The 25,805-nt window shown below is 45.8% G+C and overlaps 1 protein-coding gene across 1 annotated transcript in view; it reads right to left on the minus strand.

The window, feature by feature from the left end:
* Nucleotides 1–25,805, minus strand: part of LOC128696575 (probable glutamate receptor) — a 97,525-nt gene that overhangs the window by 38,941 nt on the left and 32,779 nt on the right. The window contains 1 exon segment of the mRNA XM_070094642.1: nt 6,000–6,180. Coding sequence (XP_069950743.1) covers nt 6,000–6,180 — 181 coding nt within the window.

Here is a 25,805-nt window from a genome sequence, read left to right on the forward strand (position 1 = left end):
ATGTAACTTCTAGCTCACAGCTTGGCAACAAGAAAACAGTCCTCTTGTGTTAAACTCTGTTGCAATGTCTAACAGGAATGTCTATAAAGCTGAAGTCAGGGATTTCTTTATGGGTATGAGGACTGAGGGCGCTACGCAGAGTGGTAAGCTAGACTTCAGGAATCAGAGTGAATGCGTCACGAAATCTCCCGCTGAAAACAAAGACAACAATGAATCTGTGCGGTAGACTCTGAAGTACTATCAATCTCCACTAGGAAATTTAACAAGTGAAAACAGTACATACACGAGTTTAGTGATCCGCCGTATAAATCACGATGATGTGTGTTTTAATGTGTTTTCACGGTGTGCACTCAGGCGTAAGCGAACAGTAGGAGAAAATCTCTCCCTACAGTGAATAACGAATGGTGTTATAAAGTGACTGTGATGCGTTACGAGTGATAGGAGATTACGGCGAAGTATGGATTAGCAGCACTCAAGACGTCATTCTCGGGATCATTAAAACCTTCCTTACAACTAGCTAGGGAAATCTGGGTCAGGTACAATTCCCAGGTAAGTTCTGTCAGACTTGTGTCGGCTTAAGTTAACTGCAGCTAATAGGTAGATATGGGATTTGATTGGGGTTACTAATAGACCTCGTGACACACGGGCGTTACACCCAACAACAGTGATTATTCATCTCATTTTTCGTCAAATGTGGGGATATTAACTCATTCGAAGGAGACTCCTTGAACCGCAGCTGCAAGAAACCTGAGTCGTCAACAGAAGCTAAGTATATTTCTGTTTCATTTTTATTATGTCAGAAAGTGAACTTCGCTCTTAAGTTTCCCCCACAAGAGTGGTGGAGCACCTAGAAAGGAAAGCACTTATACACGACAACCAGCACGGTTTCAGAGCAGGGAAATCCTGTGTCACAAACTTACTGGAGTTTTATGACAGGGTAACAGAAGTAAGACAAGAGAGAGAAGGGTGGGTAGATTGCAATTTCTTGGACTGTAAGAAAGCTTTCGACACAGATGCACACAAGAGCCTAATGCAAAAGCTAGAGAATCAGGCACGCCTAACAGGAAACGCACTGCAGTAGATCGGAAAATACCTGACAGGGAGGCAACAACGAGTCATGGTACTGACGAGGTGTCAGAGTGGGCGCCTGTGACGAGCGGGGATCCACAGGGGTCAGTCCTAGGACCAGTGCTGTTTTTGGTATATGTGAATGACACGCCGGAAGGGATAGACTCAGAAGTTTCCCTGTTTGCAGATGATGTGAAGCTAATGAGAATTAAATAGGATGAGGATCAGACAGGACTACAGGCTACAAGCCTGGTCAAGCAAGTGACTCCTGGAATTTAACCCCACCAAATGCTAAGTCATGAAGACCAGGGAAGGGCAAAGAAGACTACACACAGAGTACAGGCTAGGGGGGCCAAAAACTGCAAACCTCACTCAAGGAAAAGGATCTTGGGGTGAGTATAATACCGAACATATCTCCTGAGGCGCACATCAACCAGATATCTGCTGCAGCATATAGGCGGCTGGCAAACCTAAGAATAGCATTCCGACACCTCAGTAAGAAATCGTTCAAGACACTGTACACTGTGTACGTCAGGCCCATATTGGAGTATGCAGCACCAGTTTGGAACCCACACCTGGTCAAGCACGTCAAGAAATTACATAAAGCACACAGGTTTGCAACAAGATTAGTCCTGGAGCTAAGGGAAATGTCCTACGAAGAAAGGTTAAGGGAAATCGACCTGACGACACTAGAGGACAGGAGAGATAGTTAGGACACGATGACGACACAAAATCCTGAGAGGAATTGAAAAGGTGGACAGAGACAGGATGATCCAGAGATGAAACACAGCACCAAGGGGTCACACCTGTAGGACTCAGATGAGTCAGAGGATGTTAGGAATATCTTCAGCCATAGAGTTGTCAGAAAGTGGAATAATCTGAAAAGTGATGTAATGGAGGCAGGATCCATAAATAGCTTTAAGAAGAGGTATGATAACACTCATGAAGCAGAAAGAGAGAGGACCTAGTAACAACCAGTGAAGAGACGGGGCTAGGAGCTATGAATTGACCCCTGTAACCACAATTAGGTGATTACACACACACACACACACACACACACACACACACACACACACACACACACACACACACACACACACACACACTCAAAGACAAAGACAGGATGTTCCAGAGACTGGACACAGTAACAAGGGGACACAGTTGGAAGTTGAAGACACAGATGAATCAAAGGGATGTTAGGAAGTATTTCTTCAGCCACAGAGTAGTCAGGAAGTGGAATAGTTTGGGAAGCGATGTAGTGGAGTCAGGATCCATACATAGCTTTAAGCAGAGGTATGATAAAGCTCATGGTTCAGGGAGAGTGACCTAGTAGCGACCAGTGAAGAGGCGGGGCCAGGAGCTTGGACTCGACCCCTGCAACCTCAACTAGGTGAGTACACACACACACACAGGTATCTCTAAACTACAGACCAATATCACTGGTATGCACAGTATGTCAGCTTATGGAGATTTTCAGGAGTGGTGGAACACCTCGAAAGGCATAGGATCATACATGTACACTGGATCAAGGCATACCTAACAGGAACCGAGAAGAGGTGTGGGAAGAGGTGTAGGAACAGGTGTATGCGACGTGTGGTGTTCCTCAGAGATCAGAGCCAAGTGTCAGGGGAACGCCTTCCTCCTGATCAGACATATGGAAAAGGAAATAATAAATAAATGAGGAAAAGTAAAAAAATAAAAAGTATCTAATTAAATATCATAAAAAAGGCCGCCTTCACTTCAAGTGAGATCTTGATACAGGAGACTCCTTAATCCTGGATGTCTTCTTAATCCTGGACATCATCCTAGGATGTAATAAAGATATGATGTTGTTTATTCTGGGAAGACGGTGGTAGTCTGATGGTATATAGATGGAGAAGTTCCTGTTATTTCTGTTAAGCAGTATCTCACTTCAGATAGCAAGGAAGAGATGAGCTAGATCCCGTCGCCTGGGAACTAGCTCCCCAAAAAATCAAGCGTCAGCTCCGGATGACCACGGCAGCAGCAGAGCTGATCAGGAGAAGAGTGGAGATGAAGTGATTACCCAAACTCCCACCCAAACCAGGTAAGGTTAATGTAGCTACCAGGAGTAGAAACTAAAAATAAAAAAAAATCAGATTTGACGAAATCTGTAGTATTACAGCAGCCCGCTAGATGGCAGTGCGAGTGGCGACACTCTGTAACAGTCTCTCGGAGTCTTAAATACCATAAGCCTAATTTACCGACATGAATGACACGCGGAATGCCTCTGACTGTCTAATGGGGAGAATACAAGCTAACATGGAGCAAGAAATGCTACAAATGGATTTGGGAAGGTTGAAAGCCTCGTTTAACCCCACCAAGTGCAAAGTTAAGTAGATTTTGTGAACTTCAAAGAGGAGTGCAGACGGGGTACAGGCTCGAGGGAGCAACGCCTGCAAAAATTCACTCATGGAAAAGTAACTTGGGGCTAATATCGTACAAGCATACTGCCTAAGACGCATATCAATCAAACGTCTGCTGCAGCAAATACGTGTCTGGCAAATCTAAGACTAACTTTTAGACATGTAGGTAAGGAGTCATTCAAGGCACTGCATGCTGTGTAGTTCCGGTCCATATAGGGTATGCAGCACCAATATGGAGCCCACCTGGTCAAGCATGTCAAAAAATAGGAGAAAGTGCACAAGTCTGCAACGAGCCTAGTCCAGGAGCTAAGGTAAAAGTCCTATGAGGAGCGGTTAGGGAAGTTCAGTCTGATGACATTGGAGAACAGAAGGACTAGGGGTGATATTATAAATACGTACAAAATGCTGAGAGGAATTGATAGTGAAAATAGAGAAAATGTTTAAGAGATGGAGAAACAACAACACACGGGCACAACTGCAAGTAAAAACTAATTTTTCACCTCCTATGAGAGCACGTCATATGTCGCCTTCATAGAGGCTAGAATCCTCCGGCAAGGCTAAAGTTAGGAGATTACCAACCACCAACACTTTCATCTCAAACAGAAAGATCTGAGACACTGACAGGTATTTTTCCTAGGGGTTACAAAGGCCTCCACAACACTGCCCACATCGGCTATGTCACCTCCCGCAGGACTTCATAACCTTACATGATGACCCACTGTGTGGTAGATTAGCACTTACTGTCAACAGAAGATCCAGAACACCTGGTATCACCTCATATTGGTGATACTGGAGCCTCCGTTCCACCTTTCTGTTTATTCACTGACAGTCGTTCATTACGTCTTAAACTGAAATTTATTTCTGATTCGGAACAGACCAGGGTCAATATGCTATATTTCCTATGAGTAAACTTTCCTCTTAATCCATCTGTTGCTGCTCTTGTAGCATTGCATAGCTCCTGATGATGCTCAGAGACGTGTGAAAGTACTTGAGCCGAAAATTACCATCCCCCATAGCTTGTTTTGCATGCTTATATATGTCGTGCCGTATAGGTAAAACTTGCGATATTGGCTTAAATAGCAATGTTCTTCTTGCCGTATAAGGCCAGCGAGAATTTGTGTATGCAATAATTTCGCAAAAATCATTCTGAACCAAACAAAAAAAATATATATTTCTTTGTGCTTGTTTATTATTAATGTAAACTTATCTAAAATGCATTTAGTTAAATTAGGCTAAATTAAATTGCGCTTGTTATAATAAGGCTAAGTAAGTTTTCTACGGTTCCTTTGGTACAAAATTATTAATACTTACATTAACATAAATGAGAAAAATAGGTCTTTAATTACCAAAATTACCTATTTGGCACAACATATATATATATGCTAAGTCGTAAATATGCATATGCATATAAATGCACATACATATACACACTCACACATCAAAAAATACACACATAAATGCACACAAACACAAGCGCACGATACGGAAATATGAGATCCCATTCTTGAGTTGCACTGTGTCCTTAAAAGCATCGAAATTTATCAGTAATTTCCATCATCCCGCTACGCGGTAAGAACATTTTTCTAAAATTTACAACTCTCTTTTACAATGCTATGTTATTTTTTTATATCCCTTGCCATAGTAGATCCGTCTATTTATTGATTTCTGTGATATTACAAGGTGACTAATTTTCCGTAATATCTAGTCGCTATGGTTCTCATGTTACCCGAGTGTGAAACTCTACAGACTTCAAATGGCAAATTACATTTACATCGTTTCTAATGCCGATGATAGAGTGAGGTTTTTTGCTGCCCAGGTGTAATATAGGTGACTGGCGTTTTTTCAAGGTGATTACCTTTCTGTACAATTACTTTACAAAACATCTGATTGGCTTCAAATTTTCAGAATTTGTATATCATCTTAAAGAGGAAAGTTTGGATTACTGTTGGGTTGCGTAGGTACCAATCTTTCAATATTATACATATAACTGAACAGTGATTTCCCTTTGATGAATTGAGAATATCTCTTCTGATCTTTAAACTTCTACGTAGGTTCAGAGAATTTGGAAGAATATTTGCTTTGTTGGCGGTGTGAGTAGATTGTAAGAAGCTATTTAAAAAAATGTAGGGTATTTTTTTCGGTGCTATAACGTGAGAATGTCTCTTATGAGCAGTGTCAAATGTAATGAGCTGCTGTATCTTATTATATGGAAGGGTTGAGGGAATTTCCGATAATTTAACATTCTATTAAATAAATTGGCATATTGGATGTCATGTGTTAACTCGTGAATTACTTTATTTCCTGCATCTCTTCACAGCTGTTGTTTAGCTGGTATGAGATTGTGAAATACAAGGGATATCTTTCTCGCATCGCAAAAATAAATGAATTACATGTATTGTGTGTCGACGTTGTCTGGTAAACCAATGTTAAGCCTCAATCAAATGACAAAAAACTTCTCTGAGTAAGCCATCAAATAGATTATGAAGACACCAGAAGATATTTTCCCAGGACAAAAATTAAACTGAAACGGAGAGTTAGTTGGATGACCTGTGAGAGAGAAGTATTCAGTCATGACGACCTTGCTGGTGAGGTCCTCGACAACCAGGGCTTGACCTCCCTTCTTCGCTATAGTGTCCGCCACCTGCAGATACTCAGTCGTCATCACTGAGATCAGCCGACCACTTTTCTGAGAGTCGGAAACTTCACGAAATATTCCAGACTGCACAGACTGCAAGAAAATCATACAATTGATTTCTTTATACATGGTGCAAAATTATTAAATAAATTGGTTATATGTATAAATTAGTGACGTGCCATAGTAGCGGTATCAGTATCGACGGGTAACCGTTGATACTAATACCGCTACTGGTATCGGTATCGGTGAATAATGCCGATACAATGTGACACTTTTAGATTATTAATTTTACATGCGTGCTTAATAGTAATAAAATCAACACTACCTCACTATTTGTCAATGGTCCAAGTCGGACCGAAACGTCGTCGTAAGCTTCTCTCTTTTATGTGCGGGTTATTTGTGTATCGTTCCAGTCACGGTATTGTGCCTTTTTGTTATTTATCTACCTCACTATTGTGAGGGTTGCACACACACACACACACACACACACACACACACACACACACACACACACACACACACACACACACACACACGCACACACACACACACAAATACACACACACACATTATGGCAGTTGTTCCATCTTGTGTAAACCTCGCCAGAAAATATCTGAAATGACCTTCCACGTCAAGAGAAAGTAAAAAAAAAATGATCATCACTGGAGGAACATGTACTCACTGATACGAACAGAACAACTTCCGAGAATGAGTAATGTTGATAATCCTTAACTTCAGCGAGAGTTTTTAGGTGTCACAGAAGGGGAACTTTTAAGAGAATTCCTGAATGTTTTTTATTATTTTTTCCTACTACTTTTGATTTTATTTTGTGCATAACTCCAGAACGCCACATCCGATTACTTTCAGATTGTTAACACTTGTATACGGTAGCGAGGATCAAATTCTAAGAGCAATTAGTGTGTTCATTTGTCTAATAACAAGTTATTGAACACATTTCCAGCCGCCTGGAATGGCACTGATATCTTCCAGGATCCTCAGTGGCGGAACTTCGAACGTTCACAGAATATTAAAAAAAAATAAAATGACGGCAGAGAGTGAAATTAAAATGTGTATATGAAGACTTGACGATTTCATGTTTAAAATAATGGGAAATTTTTATTTCCGTTAAATGACAATATATAAATTTCAGTTTACCTCTTCTGAAAGGCTTCAATGTTATTGCCTGATGCGTCTTAAGCCTAAGATAATACCTGCTATGTTTCGTTTGCGTGCAAGATTTTTTTTGTAGTAGTAATATAGTAAATAATAAAACTTTGAATAGTTGGAACCCATGACGTAACTGTAGAATGTGTCATCTGATCGGCTTCACATTTTCACCAGTGTTGTGGCTTCCTGAACACAAGACTCACTCTGTATTGGACGGCATTGAGTCCCAGTTTGCCAATTTTATTAAGTAAATAGTTCTGACTTCAAAACAGTACTGACGATGAATTCTAACAAAAAGGATGGTAACTCATAAGTTTGTTCTAATAGCGGAAAATTAATAATTTTAATAAAATTAAGAAACTTGAAATCACTGGAATCACATCAATTACTCGAGAATGCTTCTTCTGAATGGTTTTAATTAAACTTTTATCACTGAGGGGAATTTTTATAAAACAGTTTGTCATTCATATTAAGCTGTGTCAATCTCAATTTGCCAGTTTTATTAAACAAATTGTTTCCCAGGTAATAACAAGTGAATGTCTCGTCTGGTCACCTTTAAATCCAAAATGTTGTTGTATCTTAAGATGTATTTTTGTGTTAATTTATGCATTGACAGCTTGTCCTTTTTGGCAGTTTTATTAATTTAAGTTAAAAAAAAATCAAAATCACGACCTTACACGATTTTTGAGAATTTTATGTAGAATGAAAATGTAAACAGATTTTCAGCAGCATTTTTATTCGCTTTATCACGAATTTTTATTTATTGCTCTAGAACATCTTATTCAATCGGCTTCAAAATTTCAACGCAAGATTCATGGAACTATTTGCATAAAAAACCATACCACAAGCGGGGTTAGAACCCGCGACCAGAGAGTCTCAAAACTCCAGACCGTCGCGTTAGCCACTGGGCCAGCTAGCCACAATAAGATTCATCCAACCCCGCCAGTGGTATAGTTTGTTTGTAGTCGTGTCATTAAGATTTCACGAGACAAGTAAACTATTTGCATGCGTGGGAGACCTTTGCGCAGTGATACACAGGCCATTCCACTTTTTGTTTTCCTGTGATAACTAGAAAAACGCTCCTCTAGTCTGCCATCTTGCCACTTTTAACTTCGAAATATAAGGGTTGGTGAGCTTCAGCTCCAGTGTCTCGTGGGGTAGAGGAGCTTCAACTCCAGTGTCTCTTGGGGTAGACGAGCTTCAACTCCAGTGTCTCGTTGGGGTCAGAGGCAAGTGAGCTTCAGCTATGTGTCTCATGGGGCAGGTGAGTGTCTCATCAGGTGAGGGGACTCATGGGGCAGCAGAGCTTCAGAGCTTCAGGTGAGCTCCAGTGTCTCGAGTGTCTCATGGGGCAGGTGGGTAGTCTCACAGGTAAGCTTCAGCTCCAGTGTCTCCAGTGTCTCCAGTGTCTCATGGGGCTCAAGTGTCATGGGGGAGGTGAGCTTCAGCTCCACTCCAGTGTCTCAGTGTCTCATGGGGCAGGTGGGCTAGTGACAGGTGAGCTTCAGCTCCAGTGTCTCGTGGGGTAGACGAGCTTCAACTCCAGTGTCTCGTGGGGTAGACGAGCTTCAACTCCAGTGTCTCGTGGGGTAGACGAGCTTCAACTCCAGTGTCTCGTGGGGTAGACGAGCTTCAGCTCCAGTGTCTCGTGGGGTAGACGAGCTTCAGCTAGTGTCTCATGGGGCAGGTGAGCTTCAGCTAGTGTCTCATGGGGCAGGTGAGCTTCAGCTAGTGTCTCATGGGGCAGGTGAGCTTCAGCTAGTGTCTCATGGGGCAGGTGAGCTTCAGCGAGTGTCTCATGGGGCAGGTGAGCTTCAGTTCCAGTGACTCATGGGGCAGGTAAGCTTCAGCTCCAGTGTCTCATGGGGCACGCGAGCTTCAGTTCCAGTGTCTCTTGGGGAAGGTAAGCTTCAGCTCCAGTTTCTTATGGGGCAGGTGAGCTTCAGCTCCAGTTTCTAATGGGGCAGGTGAGCTTCAGCTCTAGTGTCTCTTGGGGAAGGTAAGCTTCAGCTTCAGTGTCTCATGGGGCAGGTGAGCTTCAGCTAGTGTCTCATATGGCAGGTGAGCTTCAGCTAGTGTCATGGGGCAGGTGAGCTTCAGCTAGTGTCTCATGGGGAAGGTGAGCTCAGGTCAGTCTCATGGGGCAGGTGAGCTTCAGCTCATCACGGGGCAGATGAGCTTCAGCTCCAGTGTCTCATGGGGAAGATAAGCTTCAGCTCCAGTGTCTCATGGGGCAGGTGAGCTTCAGCTCTAGTGTCTCATGGAGCAGGTGAGCTTCAGCTCCAGTGTCTCATGGGGAAGGTGAGCTTCAGCTACAGTGTCTCATGGTGAAGGTGAGCTTCAGCTTCAGTGTCTCATGGGTCAGGTGAGCTTCAGCTCCAGTGTCTCATGGGGCAGGTGAGCTTCAGCTCCAGTGTCTCATGGGGCAGGTGAGCTTCAGCTCCAGTGTCTCATGGGGCAGGTGAGCTTCAGCTTCTGTGTTTCATGGGGCAGGTGAGCTTCAGCTCCAATGTCTCATGGGGCAGGTGAGCTTCAGCTCCAGTGTCTCATGGGGCAGGTGAGCTTCAGCTCCAGTGTCTCATGGGGCACGTGAGCTTCAGCTCCAGCGTCTCATGGGGCACGTGAGCTCCAGCTCCAGTGTCTCATGGGACACGTGAGCTTCAGCTCCAGTGTCTCATGGGGCAGGTAAGCTTCAGCTCTAGTGTCTCATGAGCCAGGTGAGCTTCAGCTCCAGTCTCTCATGGTGCAGGTGAGCTTCAGCTCCTGTGTCTTATGGGGCAGGTGAGTTTCAGCTCAAGTGTCTCATGGGGCACGTGAGCTTCAGCTCCAGTGTCTCATGGGGCATGTGAACTTCAGCTCCAGTGTCTCATGGGGCACGTAAGCTTCAGGTCCAGTGTCTCATGAGGAAGGTGAGCTTCAGCTTCAGTGTCTCATGGGGCTCGTGAGCTTCAGCTCCAGTCTCTCATGGGGCACGTGAACTTCAGCTCCAGTGTCTCATGGGGCACGTGAGTTTCAGCTCCACTGTCTCATGGGGCATGTGAACTTTAGCTCCAGTGTCTCATAGGGCACGTGAACTTCAGCTCCAGTGTCTCATGGGGCAGGTGAGCTTCAGCTCCTGTGTTTCATGGGGCAGGTGAGCTTCAGCTCCAGTGTCTCATGGGGCAGGTGAGCTTCAGCTCCAGTGTCTCGTGGGGTAGACGAGCTTCAGCTCCAGTGTCTCGTGGGTAGACGAGCTTCAGCTCCAGTGTCTCGTGGGTAGACAAGCTTCAGCTCCAGTGTCTCGTGGGTAGACGAGCTTCAGCTAGTGTCTCATGGGGCAGGTGAGCTTCAGCTAGTGTCTCATGGGGCAGGTGAGCTTCAGCTAGTGTCTCATGGGGCAGGTGAGCTTCAACTAGTGTCTCATGGGGCAGGTGAGCTTCAGCGAGTGTCTCATGGGGCAGGTAAGCTTCAGATCCAGTGACTCGTGGGGCAGGTAAGCTCCAGTGTCTCATTGGGCAGGTGAGCTTCAGCTCCAGTGTCTCATGGGGCAGGTGAGCTTCAGCTCTAGTGTCTCATGGAGCAGGTGAGCTTCAGCTCCAATGTCCCAGGGGGCAGGTGAGCTTCAGCTCCAGTGTCTCATGGGGCAGGTGAGCTTCAGCTCCAGTGTCTTATGGGGCAGGTGAGTTTCAGCTCAAGTGTCTCATGGGGCACGTGAGCTTCAGCTCCAGTGTCTCATGGGGCATGTGAACTTCAGCTCCAGTGTCTCATGGGGCACGTGAGCTTCAGCTCCAGTCTCTCATGGGGCACGTGAACTTCAGCTCCAGTGTCTCATGGGGCACGTGAGCTTCAGCTCCACTGTCTCATGGGGCATGTGAACTTTAGCTCCAGTGTCTCATGGGGCACGTGAACTTCAGCTCCAGTGTCTCATGGGGCAGGTGAGCTTCAGCTCCTGTGTTTCATGAGGCAGGTGAGCTTCAGCTCCAGTGTCTCATGGGGCACGTGAGCTTCAGCTCCAGTGTCTCGTGGGGTAGACGAGCTTCAGCTCCAGTGTCTCGTTGGGTAATCGAGCTTCAGCTCCAGTGTCTCGTGGGTACACAAGCTTCAGCTCCAGTGTCTCGTGGGAAGACGAGCTTCAGCTAGTGTCTCATGGGCAGGTGAGCTTCAGCTAGTGTCTCATGGGGCAGGTGAGCTTCAGCTAGTGTCTCATGGGGCAGGTGAGCTTCAGCTAGTGTCTCATGGGGCAGGTGAGCTTCAGCAAGTGTCTCATGGGGCAGGTAAGCTTCAGATCCAGTGACTCGTGGGGCAGGTAAGCTTCAGTGTCTCATGGGGCACGCGAGCTTCAGTTCCAGTGTCTCATGGTTAAGGTAAGCTTCAGTTCCAGTGTCTCATGGGGCAGATGAGCTTCAGCTCCAGTGTCTCATGGGGAAGGTGAGCTTCAGCTCCAGTGTCTCATGCGACACGTGAGCTTCAGCTTCTGTGTCTCATGGGGCAGGTGAGCTTCAGCTCTAGTGTCTAATGGAGCAGGTGAGCTTCAGCTCCAGTGTCTCATGGGGAAGGTAAGCTTCAGTTCCAGTGTCTCATGGGGCAGGTGAGCTTCAGGTCCAGTGTCTCATGGGGCAGATGAGCTTCAGCTCTAGTGTCTCATGGAGCAGGTGAGCTTCAGCTCCAATGTCCCAGGGGGCAGGTGAGCTTCAGCTCCAGTGTCTCATGGGGCAGGTGAGCTTCAGCTCTAGTGTGTCATGGAGTAGGTGAACTTCAGCTCCAGTGTTTCATGGGGAAGGTAAGCTTCAGCTCAAGTGTCTCATGGGGCAGGTGAGCTTCAGCTCCAGTGTCTCATGGGGCAGGTGAGCTTCAGCTCCAGTGTCTCATGGGGAAGGTAAGCTTCAGCTCCAGTGTCTCATGGGGCAGGTGAGCTTCAGCTCCAGTGTCTCATGGGGCAGGTGAACTTCAGCTCCAGTGTCTCATGGGACAGGTGAGCTTCAGCTTCAGTGTCTCATGGGGCAGGTGAGCTTAAGCTCTAGTGTCTCATGGAGCAGGTGAGCTTCAGCTCCAGTGTCTGATGGAGAAGGTAAGCTTCAGCTCCAGTGTCTCATGGAGCAGGTGAGCTTCAGCTTCAGTGTCTCATGGGGCAGGTGAGCTTCAGCTCCAGTGTCTCATGGGACAGGTGAGCTTCAGCTCCAGTGTCTCATGGGGCAGGTGAGCTTCAGCTCCAGTGTCTCATGGGGAACGTGAGCTTCAGCTTCTGTGTCTCATGGGGCAGGTGAGCTTCAGCTCTAGTGTCTCATGGAGCAGGTGAGCTTCAGCTCCAGTGTCTCATGGGGAAGGTAAGCTTCAGCTCCAGTGTCTCATGGGGCAGGTGAGCTTCAGCTTCAGTGTCTCATGGGGCAGGTGAGCTTCAGCTCCAGTGTCTCATGGGACAGGTGAGCTTCAGCTCCAGTGTCTCATGGTGCCGGTGAGCTTCAGCTTCTGTGTTTCATGGGGCAAGTGAGCTCCAGCTCCAATGTCTCATGGGGCAGGTGAGCTTCAGCTCCAGTGTCTCATGGGGCAGGTGAGCTTCAGCTCCAGTGTCTCATGGGGCAGGTGAGCTTCAGCTCCAGTGTCTCATGGGGCACGTGAGCTTCAGCTCCAGTGTCTCATGGGGCAGGTGAGCTTCAGCTCCAGTGTCTCATGGGGCAGGTGAGCTTCAGCTCCAGTGTCTCATGGGACACGTAAGCTTCAGCTCCAGTGTCTCATGGGGCAGATAAGCTTCAGTTCCAGTGCCTCATGAGCCAGGTGAGCTTCAGCTCCAGTCTCTCATGGTGCAGGTGAGCTTCAGCTCCTGTGTCTCATGGGGCAGGTGAGTTTCAGCTCAAGTGTCTCATGGGGCACGTGAGCTTCAGCTCCAGTGTCTCATGTGGCACGTGAACTTCAGCTCCAGTGTGTCATGGGGCAGGTGAGCTTCAGCTCCAGTGTCTCATGGGGCAGGTGAGCTTCAGTTCTAGTGTCTCATGGAGCAGGTGAGCTTCAGCTCCAGTGTCTCATGGAGCAGGTGAGCTTCAGGTCCAGTGTCTCATGGGGCAGGTGAGCTTCAGCTCTAGTGTCTCACGGGGCAGGTGAGCTTCAGCTCCAGTGTCTCATGGGGAAGGTAAGCTTCAGCTCCAGTGTCTCATGGGGCAGGTGAGCTTCAGCTCTAGTGTCTCATGGAGCAGGTTAGCTTCAGCACCAGTGTCTCATGGGGCAGGTGAGCTTCAGCTCCAGTGTCTCATGGGGCAGGTGAGCTTCAGATTCAGTGTCTCATGGGGCAGGTGACCTTCAGCTCCAGTGTCTCATGGGGCAGGTGAGCTTCAGCTCCAGTGTCTCATGGGGCAGGTGAGCTTCAGCTCCAGTGTCTCATGGGGCACGTGAGCTTCAGCTTCTGTGTTTCATGGGGCAGGTGAGCTTCAACTCCAATGTCTCATGGGACAGGTGAGCTTCAGCTCCAGTGTCTCATGGGACAGGTGAGCTTCAGCTCCAATGTCTCATGGGGCACATGAGCTCCAGCTCCAGTGTCTCATGGGACACGTGAGCTTCAGCTCCAGCGTCTCATGGGGCAGGTAAGCTTCAGTTCCAGTGTCTCATGAGCCAGGTGAGCTTCAGCTCCTGTGTCTCATGGTGCAGGTGAGCTTCAGCTCCTGTGTCTCCTGGGGCAGGTGAGTTTCAGCTCAAGTGTCTCATGGGGCACGTGAGCTTCAGCTCCAGTGTCTCATGGGGCACGTGAACTTCAGCTCCAGTGTCTCATGGGGCACGTGAGCTTCAGCTCCAGTGTCTCATGGGCATGTGAACTTCGGCTCCAGTGTCTCATTAGGCACGTGAGCTTCAGCTCCAGTGTCTCATAGGGCAGGTGAGCTTCAGCTTCAGTGTCTCATGGGGCACGTGAGCTTCAGCTCCAGTGTCTCATGGGGCACGTGACCTTCAGCTCCAGTGTCTCATGGGGCACGTGAGCTTCAGCTCCAGTGTCTCATGGGGCATGTGAACTTTAGCTCCAGTGTCTCATGGGGCACGTGAACTTCAGCTCCCGTGTCTCATAGGGCACGTGAGCTTCAGCAAGTGTCTCATGGGGCAGGTAAGCTTCAGCTCCAGTGTCTCATTGGGCAGGTGAGCTTCAGCTCTAGTGTCTCGTGGAGCAGGTGAGCTTCAGCTCCAGTGTCTCATGGGGCAGGTGAGCTTCAGCTCCAGTGTCTCATGGGGCAGGTGAGCTTCAGCTCTAGTGTCTCATGGAGCAGGTGAGCTTCAGCTCCAGTGTCTCATGGGGAAGGTAAGCTTCAGCTCCAGTGTCTCATGGGGCAGGTGAGCTTCAGCTCCAGTGTCTCATGGGGCAGGTGAGCTTCAGCTCTAGTGTCTCATGGAGCAGGTGAGCTTCAGCTCCAGTGTCTCATGGGGCAGGTGAGCTTCAGCTCCAGTGTCTCATGGGGCAGGTGAGCTTCAGCTCTAGTGTCTCATGGAGCAGGTGAGCTTCAGCTCCAGTGTCTCATGGGGCAGGTGAGCTTCAGCTCCAGTGTCTCATGGAGCAGGTGAGCTTCAGCTCCAGTGTCTCATGGAGCAGGTGAGCTTCAGCTCCAGTGTCTCATGGGGCACGTGAGCTTCAGCTTCTGTGTCTCATGGGGCAGGTGAGCTTCAGCTCCAGTGTCTCATGGGGCAGGTGAGCTTCAGCTCCAGTGTCTCATGGGGCAGGTGAGCTTCAGCTCCAGTGTCTCATGGGGCAGGTGAGCTTCAGCTCCAGTGTCTCATGGGGCTAGTGTCTCATGGAGCAGGTGAGCTTCAGCTCCAGTGTCTCATGGGGCAGGTGAGCTTCAGCTCCAGTGTCTCATGGAGCAGGTGAGCTTCAGCTCCAGTGTCTCATGGGGCAGGTGAGCTTCAGCTCCAGTGTCTCATGGGGCAGGTGAGCTTCAGCTCCAGTGTCTCATGGGGCAGGTGAGCTTCAGCTCCAGTGTCTAATGGTGCAGGTGAGCTTCAGCTTCTGTGTTTCATGGGGCAGGTGAGCTTCAGCTCCAATGTCTCATGGGGCAGGTGAGCTTCAGCTCCAGTGTCTCATGGGGCACGTGGGCTCCAGCTCCAGTGTCTCATGGGACACGTGAGCTTCAGCTCCAGTGTCTCATGGGACACGTGAGCTCCAGCTCCAGTGTCTCATGGGACACGTGAGCTCGAGCTCCAGTGTCTCATGGGACACGTGAGCTTCAGCTCCAGTGTCTCATGGGACACGTGAGCTCCAGCTCCAGTGTCTCATGGGACATGTGAGCTTCAGCTCCAGTGTCTCATGGGGCAGGTAAGCTTCAGTTCCAGTGTCTCATGAGCCAGGTGAGCTTCAGCTCCAGTCTCTCATGGTGCAGGTGAGCTTCAGCTCCTGTGTCTCATGTTGCAGGTGAGTTTCAGCTCAATTGTCTCATGGGGCACGTGAACTTCAGCTCCAGTGTCTCATGGGGCACGTGAGCTTCAGCTCCAGTGTCTCATGGGGCATGTGAACTTCAGCTCCAGTGTTTCATGGGGCACGTGAGCTTCAGCTCCAGTGTCTCATGAGGCAGGTGAGCTTCAGCTTCAGTGTCTCATGAGGCACGTGAGCTTCAGCTTCAGTATCTCATGAGGCACGTGAGCTTCAGCTCCAGTGTCTCATGGGGCACGTGAGCTTTAGCTCCAGTGTCTCATGGGGTAGGTGAGCTACAGCTCCAGTGTCTCATGAGGCATTTGAGCTTCAGCTCCAGTGTCTTATGGGGGCAGGTGAGCTTCAGCTCTAGTGTCTCATGGGGCACGTGAGCTTCAACTCCTGTGACTCATGGGGTAGGTGAGCTTGAGCTCCAGTCTCTCACTGGGCAGGTGAGCTTCAGCTCCTGTGTCTCATTGGGCAGGTGAGCTTCAGCTCCAGTTTCTCATGGGGTACGTGAGCTTCAGCTCCAGCGTCTCATGGGGCAGGTGAACTTCAGCTCCAGTGTCTCATGGGGCACGTGAGCTTCAACTCCTGTGTCTCATGGGGTAGGTGAGCTTCAGCTCCAGTCTCTCACTGGGCAGGTGAGCTTCAGCTCCTGTGTCTCATTGGGCAGGTGAGCTTCAGCTTCAGTGTCTCATGGGGTACGTGAGCTTCAGCTCCAGTGTCTCATGGGGCAGGTGAACTTCAGCTCCAGTGTCTCATGGGGCACGTGAGCTTTAGCTCCAGTGCCTCATGGGGTAGGTGAGCATCAGCTCCAGTGTCTCATGGGGCAGGTGAGCTTCAGCTCCAGTCATACCTGCCTAAGCCCTTGGGAGTTAGCGTGAGCTGTTACCAAGCACCATGGCTTGTTGTAGTGTTTTAGAATCTCAGGTTCAAGTGTTGAAGAATGAAATTCTACTACTTCAGGAGGAAAATAAAAGGCTGAAGTTTCATATAGATGAGTTTGTGAGCGAGTGTGAAAAGGATTTCGCTGGTAAGGAGGAAATGGTCACGAGCAGTGATAGTGGCAGCCGCTTTAAGTGGCAAGTGGTTCACAGTTCAGGAAGAATGAAGATGTGGAAAGTTAATAGAGAAGATGTGAAGATAGGAAATCGATTCTCTGTTCTCCAAGACGATTGTACTTCAGTGGTTAATGAGGTTGAAGGTACCACTGATTCCCCTGCTAATTAAGGTAAGAATATTTTAGTAATAGGCGATTCTCAGGTTAGATATATGGACCGTGCATTTTGTAACAGAGACAGAAAGGTCAGACAGTGAGTGAGTCTTCCTGGAGCAGGTGTTGGTGACATAGCAGGCTGGATAATATTATGGCAGGTAATGGGAACAAGCCCATTGTCTGTCTTCGTGCTGGGGATAATGACATTGGGAAGGGCAGGAGAGAGGAGCTGCTGGATAAGTACAGGTCAGCCATGTTAGTAGTTAGGTCTAAGGGAGGGATCCCAGTCATATGTAACATCTTGCCTAGAAAGGGAGTGGGCAATGAAAGGATGTCTAGGACAAATGGTATAAATTGCTGGCTTGACAGGTACTGCAGGGAATTTGCAATCCCATTCATTGATAACTGGGACCTTTTCTTTGGCAAACGTGATATGTATGCAAGGGATGGGATTCATCACTCTGGGGATGGAGTGGTTGCATTAGCCAATTCATTTGAGAGGGTAATTAATGACTTGTCTAGGAATTTAAACTGATAGATTATATAGGTATGGGTGTTTGTGGGAAACAATCAGGCTGCAGCATTAGGGTTAAAAACAGCAGTTACTACAGGGATACCTCAGGGATATGTTTAAAAGACAATATTCAAAATAAAGTTGCTAGTAATGGCAAATCAACTGATCAACTAACAAAAAGAAATAGTAGACGGCAACGAGTGACTAGCTCCTTTAAGGTTTACTATACAAATAGTAGGAGTCTAAGAAGTAAGATTGATGAGCTAAGATTACTTGCAAGTGTAGGTAATATAGATATTTTTGGTATAACAGAGACCTGGTTCAACCTGAAAGATAGAGAAATGCCTTCTGAATGCAACATACAGCGTCATAAACTATTCCACACTGATAGGGTCAACAGGAAGGGTGGTGGAGTGGCGATGTAAGTCAGAGAAAATTTAAATTGTTGTTTTAGACATGATATAATATTAGAAACATCGAACACAGAATCTGTTTGGCTACAGTTTCTCGAGGGACGTGACAAATTAATTTTGGGTGTGATTTATAGGCCCCCAAACCTTGATAGGGAGTGCAGTAAGCTGTTATGGGAAGAAATTCAAAAGGCATCTAGATATGAAAATGTTGTGATAATGGGAGATTTTAACTTTAGACAAATTGATTGGAAGAATATGACAGGAAATCTTGAGTCTAGTGACTTTCTTGATACGGGTCAGGATTGCCTTTTAGAACAGGCTGCGACAGAACCAAGTAGAGGAAACAATCTGCTTGACTTGATTCGTGCCAACAAAGATTTACTAATTAATAATCTTGAGGTTAATGATGAGCTTGGGGAAAGTGATAACAAATCACTTAGTTTCAATATATCATGGAATTACCCAGATAACTGCAATCAAATCTCTGTCCCAGATTTTCGCTTGGCCGACTTTATGGGACTGAAAAATTACCTGGGTGGGCTAAATTGGGATGTCCTAACTATGGGTCAGGTAGGTGATCTTGGTTGCCAACATGACGTTTTTCAGAGCATAGTTCAAGCTGCCCAGACAACTTTTGTTACGAGAAGGGAAATTACAACTAACAAAAATGATCCCAAATGGATGAACAATAGATTAAAACATCTCATTGGTCAAAAGAAAGGCATATATAGGCGTATCAAAAGAGGGGATAGGCAGTTAAAAAATCAATATTTTCAATTGAAGAGAGAAATAAAGAAGTGAATAAGAAAAGCAAAAAGGGATTATGAGGCTAAGGTCGAAAGAGATTAAAAGACTAACCCAAAAGGGTTCTTTCAGGTATACAGAAGTAAGATTTGGGACAATATTGGCCCTCTTAAGAGTAACTCTGGTCAGATCACTGACAGTGATAAGGATATGTGTGAAATTCTCAATACCTTCTTCCTCTCACTTTTCACCCAGGAAAATACTAGCGATATTCCTGAAACAATAGATTATGTGAAACAGGATAATAAACTATGTACGATTGCGGTAACTTCTGACATGGTCCTCAGACAAATAGAGAAACTAAACCATACCCCCGGCCGGGATTGAACCCGCGGTCATAGAGTCTCAAAACTCCAGCGACGGGCTGGAGTTTTGAGACTCTATGACCACGGGTTCAATCCCGGCCGGAGGTATGGTTTGTTTGCAATCGTGTCATTACGATTTCTTGAGTCAGAGAAACTAAAACGTAACAAATCCCCAGGCCCTGATGAGCTGTTTGCAAGGATGTTAGAGGAATGTAAAGAGGAACTTAGCATACCTTTGGCTAATCTTTTTAACATATCACTACAAACTGGCATAGTGCATGATAAGTGGAAAATGGCAAATGTAATACCTATTTACAAGGCAGGTGACAGGTCCTTGGTTTCGAACTATAGACCAATAAGCCTTACCTCCATAGTGGGAAAATTTATGAAATCAATAATTGCCGAAGCAATTCGTAGCCATCTTGACAGGCACAGATTGATTAATGAATCTCAACACGGTTTTACAAAGGGGCGTTCCTATCTAACGAATTTACTAACTTTTTTCACTAAGGTGTTTGAGGAGGTAGATCATGGTAATGAATATGATATTGTGTATATGGACTTCAGTAAGGCTTTTGATAGAGTTCCACACAAGAGGCTATTGAGGAAACTTAGGGCACACGGAATAGGAGGAGAATTTTTTTCCTGGGTAGAGGCGTGACTGACAAATAGGCAGCACAGAGTTTGCATAAATGGGGAGAAATCAGAATGGGGGCACGTCACAAGCGGTGATCCTCAGGGGTCAGTGTTGGGCCCGTTGTTGTTCACAATTTATATAAACGACATAGATGAGGGAATAAATAGCGACATAAGCAAATTTGCTGATGACACCAAAATAGGCCATCCAATTCATTCTAATGAGGACACTATGGCACTCCAGGATGATTTGAACAGACTGATGCAATGGTCGGAGAAGTGGCAGATGCAGTTTAATATTGACAAATGCAAAGTTCTAAATGTTGGACAGTTAAATAACCATGCCACATTTAAACTAAATAATGTAGATCTTAATACTACTGATTGCGAAAAGGATTTAGGAGTTCTGGTTAGCAGTAATCTAAAACCAAGACAACAGTGTATTAGTGTTCGCAATAAAGCTAACAGAATTCTTGGCTTCATATCTAGAAGTATGAATAATAGAAGTCCTTAGGTTGTTCTTCAACTCTATATATCCTGGGTTAGGCCTCATTTAGATTATGCTGCTCAGTTCTGGTCACCGTATTACAGAATGGATATAAATGCTTTGGAAAACGTACAGAGGTGGATGACAAAGATGATCCCATCTATCAAAAATCTTCCCTATGGGGACAGACTGAGGGCCCTGAATTTGCTCTCTCTCGAAAGGCGTAGAATTAGGGGGATCGATGTGTATAAGTGGAAAATGGGAATAAATAAAGGGGATGTAAATAGCATGCTGAAAATTTCCAGCCAAGACAGGACTCGCAGCAATGGTTTCAAGTTGGAAAAATTCAGATTCAGGAAGGATATAGAAAAACACTGGTTTGCTAATAGAGTTGTGGATGAGTGGAACAAACTCCCGAGTACAGTTATTCAGGCTAAAATGTTGTGTAGCTTTAAAAATAGGTTAGATAAATACATGAGTGGGTGAGGGTGGGTGTGAGTTGGACCTGATTAGCTTGTGCTGCTGGGTCTGGTGCCGTGCTCCATCCTTGAGTGGAGGTAACCAGACTGGGTGGGTCATTGGGCTAATCCGGGAGGTGGGTCATTGGGCTTATCCGGGGGGGGGGGACATGGACCTGCTCCGCATGGGTCAGTAGGCCTGTTGCAGTGTTCTTTCTTATGTTATGTTTCTCATGGGACACCCGAGCTCCAGCGTCTCATGGTGCACGCGAGCTCCAGCGTCTCATGGGGCACGCGAGCTCTAGCGTCTCATGGGGCACGCGAGCTCCAGCTCCAGTGTCTCATGGGTCACGTGAGCTCCAGCTCATGTATCCCATGTGGTAATTGAGCTTCAGCGCCAGTGTCCCATGGGGCAGGTGAGCTTCAGCTCCAGTATCTCATGGGGCAAGTGGGCTTGAACTCGTGTCTCATGGGGCAGGTGAGCTCCAGCTCCAGTGTTTCATGGGGCACGTGAGCTTCAGCTCCAGTGACTCATGGGGCAGGTGAGCTTCAGCTCCAGTGTCTCATGGGGCAGGTGAGCTTCAACGCCAGTGTTTCACGAGACAGACGAGTTTCAGCTCCAGTATCTTTGGTGGTGGAAATAAATGGTATAAAATACCGACACAATGGAAATATAAACACAAATGCAGTATAATGTGATCCTTTATTGACTACGTTTCGCCCACACAGTGGGCTTTTTCAAGTCACAAACAGAACTACCTGGGGTGGAAGGAACGCGAGTATTTATAGTCCGGTTCAGAATGCTGAGGTCAGGTGAAGAATGTTGCATCTGATGATGTACCGAGTGGGGTTATAGAGTCTAAAAACTTGGGTAGCTTGGAAAGGAGATTGGACAAGTTTGTGAAGGTCTGCTCACAAACTTGTCCAATCTCCTTTCCAAGCAACCCAAGTTTTTAGACTCTATAACCCCACTCGGTACATCATCAGATGCAACATTCTTCACCTGACCTCAGCATTCTGAACCGGACTATAAATACTCGCGTTCCTTCCACCCCAGGTAGTTCTGTTTGTGACTTGAAAAAGCCCACTGTGTGGGCGAAACGTAGTCAATAAAGGATCACATTATACTGCATTTGTGTTTATATTTCCATCTTTGGTGGTAGGTAAGCGTTAGCTCGTGTCTCTTATGGTGAGCTTCAGCTCCAGTGTTCTATGTGGCAGGTGAACTTCAGCTCCAGTGTCTCATGTGGCAGGTGAGTTTCATCGCCAGTGTCTCATGGGGAAGATGAGGATCAGATCCAATGTCTCATGGGGCAGGTGAGCTTCAACTTGTGTTTAATGGGGGAGGTGAGCTTCATCTCCAGTGTCTCATGGGGCAGGTGAGCGTCAGCTCCAGTATTTCATGGGGCAGGTGAGCTTCAGCTCCAGTTTATCATGGGGTAAGTGAACCTCAACTTCTTTTTCCACCCTTGGGTTCTGAGCTGCACGTTGCCAGGGTTATGGGTTAATTAGATAACTGTCTTGGTTGAGTGGTGACCTGTACTTTGAGTGCTGACCTGTACTTAACTCTGTGAAGAAGTGTCTTGTTTGCTCCCGTGGACTGAACCAAGATGCCCTCCATCGAGCAACTTTACCAGCAACTTAAGGAAGAACTGAGGGCAGCGAAGATGGAGATACGGCGACTGACCGAGGAAAACAAGAGGATTCGTAGTAGTCCTCCTGTTTCGAGTCCTCAGGTCAAGAAGGGATCGTGGTCAGTGGTTGGACAGCAGGGGACGACGAAGTTGACGATCAAGAAGACGAATGGAAAGCCAGAAACGATGAAGAAGAAAGAGACTGCTGTGGAAACTCCCGTGGAAACCTCCAACGCATTCTCGGTGCTACCCGACGAATGTGAGTCTACTACTGGGATCATTACGACGAACGACAACAAGGAAGGTAAGAATATTGTTGTTGTTGGGGATAGCCAGGTTAGATACATGGATAGGGCATTCTGCTTGAAGGACAGGAGTAGGAGACAAAGGGTATGCTTTCCTGGGGCTGGGATGGAGGACATTGTTAGCCGGCTTGACAACATCATGAACGGTAATGGGATCAATCCTATTATTTGCCTCAGTGCTGGAGGCAATGATGTAGGCAAGCGTAGAAGTGAGGATTTAGTTAGAAAGTTCAGGACAGCTATAGACATGATTAGGAAGAAGGGGGGGCGCCCTGTTATATGTGGCATTTTGCCAAGAAGAGGTGTTGGTAATGAATGGTTGTCCAGAGCAATTGGTATTAATTGTTGGCTGGATAAACACTGTAAGGATAATGCAGTACCATTCATTGACAACTGGGACAACTTCTATGGCCGAAATGACATGTATGCCAGGGATGGGGTTCACTTATCCAGGGCAGGTGTGGGTTTTCTTGCTAACTCAGTTGAGGGGGTTGTTAGGACTTTAAACTAGGATTAGTTAGAGGTATGGGTTTAGAAATGATTAATAATGAGTATGGATATATTGACTTATGCTCTGATATTAAGAATCTTAATAGTAACTGTCATGTAGTAACTCTGGGTAATGATAATTTCAGAAATTGTGTAAAAACAAAGATGAATAGGAAAAATGTGCAGAAGAAAAAACATATGATGGTATTTTATGCTAACAGTCGAAGTGCAAGAAATAAAATTAATGAACTACGTTTGGTAGCATGTGCTGGGAACTTTGATATCATTGCATTAACTGAAACGTGGTATGATTTAAAGAGTCGGGATATGACTGCTGAGTGTAATATTCAGGGATTTAAGTTATTCAATGTGGATAGATGTAATGGGAAGGGGGGAGGAGTTGCATTGTATGTTCGAGAAAATATTAATTGTTGCATAAAAACAGGTATAAAAATAGATGGAGCAGTAACAGAGTCTGTTTGGGTAGAGTTCGTGGAGGGTCAAGAAAAACTAATTCTAGGTGTAATATACCGACCTCCAGGTTTGGATCACGATAGAGGGAGACTTCTTTGGGACGAAATTGTTAGGGCTTCTGGACACAGTAACGTAGTCATAGTAGGGGACTTTAACTTTAGCCAAATTGACTGGAATTCTTTGACAGGTAATCTAGAGTCCAGTGACTTCATGGAAACAGTTCAGGACTGTTTTCTGAAACAGAGTGTAACTGAACCTACCAGGGGTAATAATTTGCTAGACCTAGTCTTGTCAAATAAGGAAACACTCGTGAATAATCTGGAGATCACTGAAGAGCTTGGCGCAAGTGATCACAAATCCATCACCTTTAGCATTAATTGGGAATGCAAGAATAATGATAATACAGTAAAAATCCCCGATTTTCGTTCTGCCGATTATAATGGACTTAGGGAACATCTGTCTAATCTTGATTGGGGTTATCTAGCTAATGATTTTATTGACGATAATCATACTTATGAATATGAAGGGATCTGCTTTTATGATTGTTTTCTTAATAATGTACACAGTGCCCAGAGTATATACATTCCCCAGAGAGAAATTAGGTCTAATAATAACGATCCCAAATGGGTTAACAGGAGGCTAAAGCATCTATTAGGGGAGAAAAGGGAATTTATAGGCGCATCAGAAGAGGAGAGGTTAACCTTACTGACCAATATGTTCAGCTTAAAAGAGAAGTAAAAAAGGCGATTAGAAAGGCTAAACGTGACTATGAAATTAGAGTCGCTAATGAATCAAAGACTAATCCAAAGGGGTTCTTTCAAGTGTATAGGACGAAGGTGAAGGAAAAAGTAGGACCTCTGAAATCTGGGAATGGACAGCTGACGGATAATGAACTGGAAATGTGTTCCTTATTTAATGACTATTTTTTGTCAGTTTTTACACAGGAAGATGTAAATGAGATTCCAGTAATTAACAATTATTTAGTTCCTGATGAATTTAAGTTAACTAATATTACTGTCACGAGGGACATGGTTATTAAACAGATAGACAAACTGAAACAAAATAAGTCCCCGGGACCCGATGAGTTGTTTTCAAGGGTACTTAAGGAATGCAAGATGGAGCTTAGTCAGCCATTAACGAGTGTATTCAATGCGTCCATCCTTACCAGTGTTGTGCCAGAGATGTGGAAGATGGCTAATGTGGTTCCTATATTCAAATCAGGGGATAAGTCCACTCCTTCAAATTACCGTCCAATAAGCCTGACATCTATAGTGGGCAAGTTATTAGAATCAATTATAGCTGACATTATCAGAAGTCACCTTGAAGAGCATAACTTGATAAATGAATCTCAGCATGGATTCACGAGAGGTCGTTCCTGCCTGACAAACTTACTGACGTTCTTCAATAGAACATTTGAGGCAGTTGACAGTGATAAGGAATATGATATTGTTTATTTGGATTTTAGTAAAGCCTTCGACAGAGTACCTCACAAGAGACTCTTAAGAAAAGTGGCAGCTCATGGTATAGGAGGTAAAGTTCTAGCATGGATTGAGGCATGGCTTACCAATAGAAAGCAGAGAGTTACCATTAATGGAGTGAAATCTGAATGGGGATTAGTCACTAGTGGCGTTCCACAAGGATCAGTTTTAGGCCCTCTCTTGTTCATAATTTACATTAATGACCTTGATGAAGGGATTACTAGTGACATGAGTAAGTTTGCTGATGATACAAAGATAGGCCGTATAATTCACTCTGAGGAGGATATTAATGAACGATTTGAACAAATTAATGTCTTGGTCTGAGAAATGGCAGATGAAGTTTAATGTGGATAAGTGTAAGGTACTTGCCCTTGGTAATGAAAATAACCCTCGAAGCTATAATCTAGGTGAAGTAGAGCTTGGTCATACAGAATGTGAAAAAGACTTGGGAGTCATGGTAAGCAGAAATCTAAAGCCAAGACAGCAGTGCCTCAGTGTGCGCAACAAGGCCAACAGATTACTTGGATTTATCTCAAGAAGTATAAGTAACAGAAGTCCAAAAGTTATTTTACAGCTCTATACATCACTAGTGAGGCCTCATTTAGATTATGCTGCTCAGTTTTGGTCCCCTTACTACAGGATGGACATAGACTCATTAGAGAACATACAGAGAAGAATGACTAAAATGATTTACTGTGTAAGGAACCTCCCGTATGAAGATAGACTTAAAGCCTTAAATCTCCACTCTCTGGAGAGGCGTAGAATGAGGGGAGATATCATTGAAGTGTATAAGTGGATGACGGGCATAAACAAGGGAGACATTAATAAAGTACTGAGGGTGTCGAACCAGGTAAGAACCAGGAATAATGGATTTAAGTTGGATAAATTTAGATTTAGAAAGGACATAGGTAAGTACTGGTTTTCTAACAGAGTTGTAGATGCGTGGAACAGTCTTCCCAGTGGGGTGATAGAGGTTAGGACC

The sequence above is a fragment of the Cherax quadricarinatus genome, chromosome 47 (assembly GCF_038502225.1).
Source record: "Cherax quadricarinatus isolate ZL_2023a chromosome 47, ASM3850222v1, whole genome shotgun sequence".
Lineage (NCBI taxonomy): Eukaryota > Metazoa > Arthropoda > Malacostraca > Decapoda > Parastacidae > Cherax > Cherax quadricarinatus.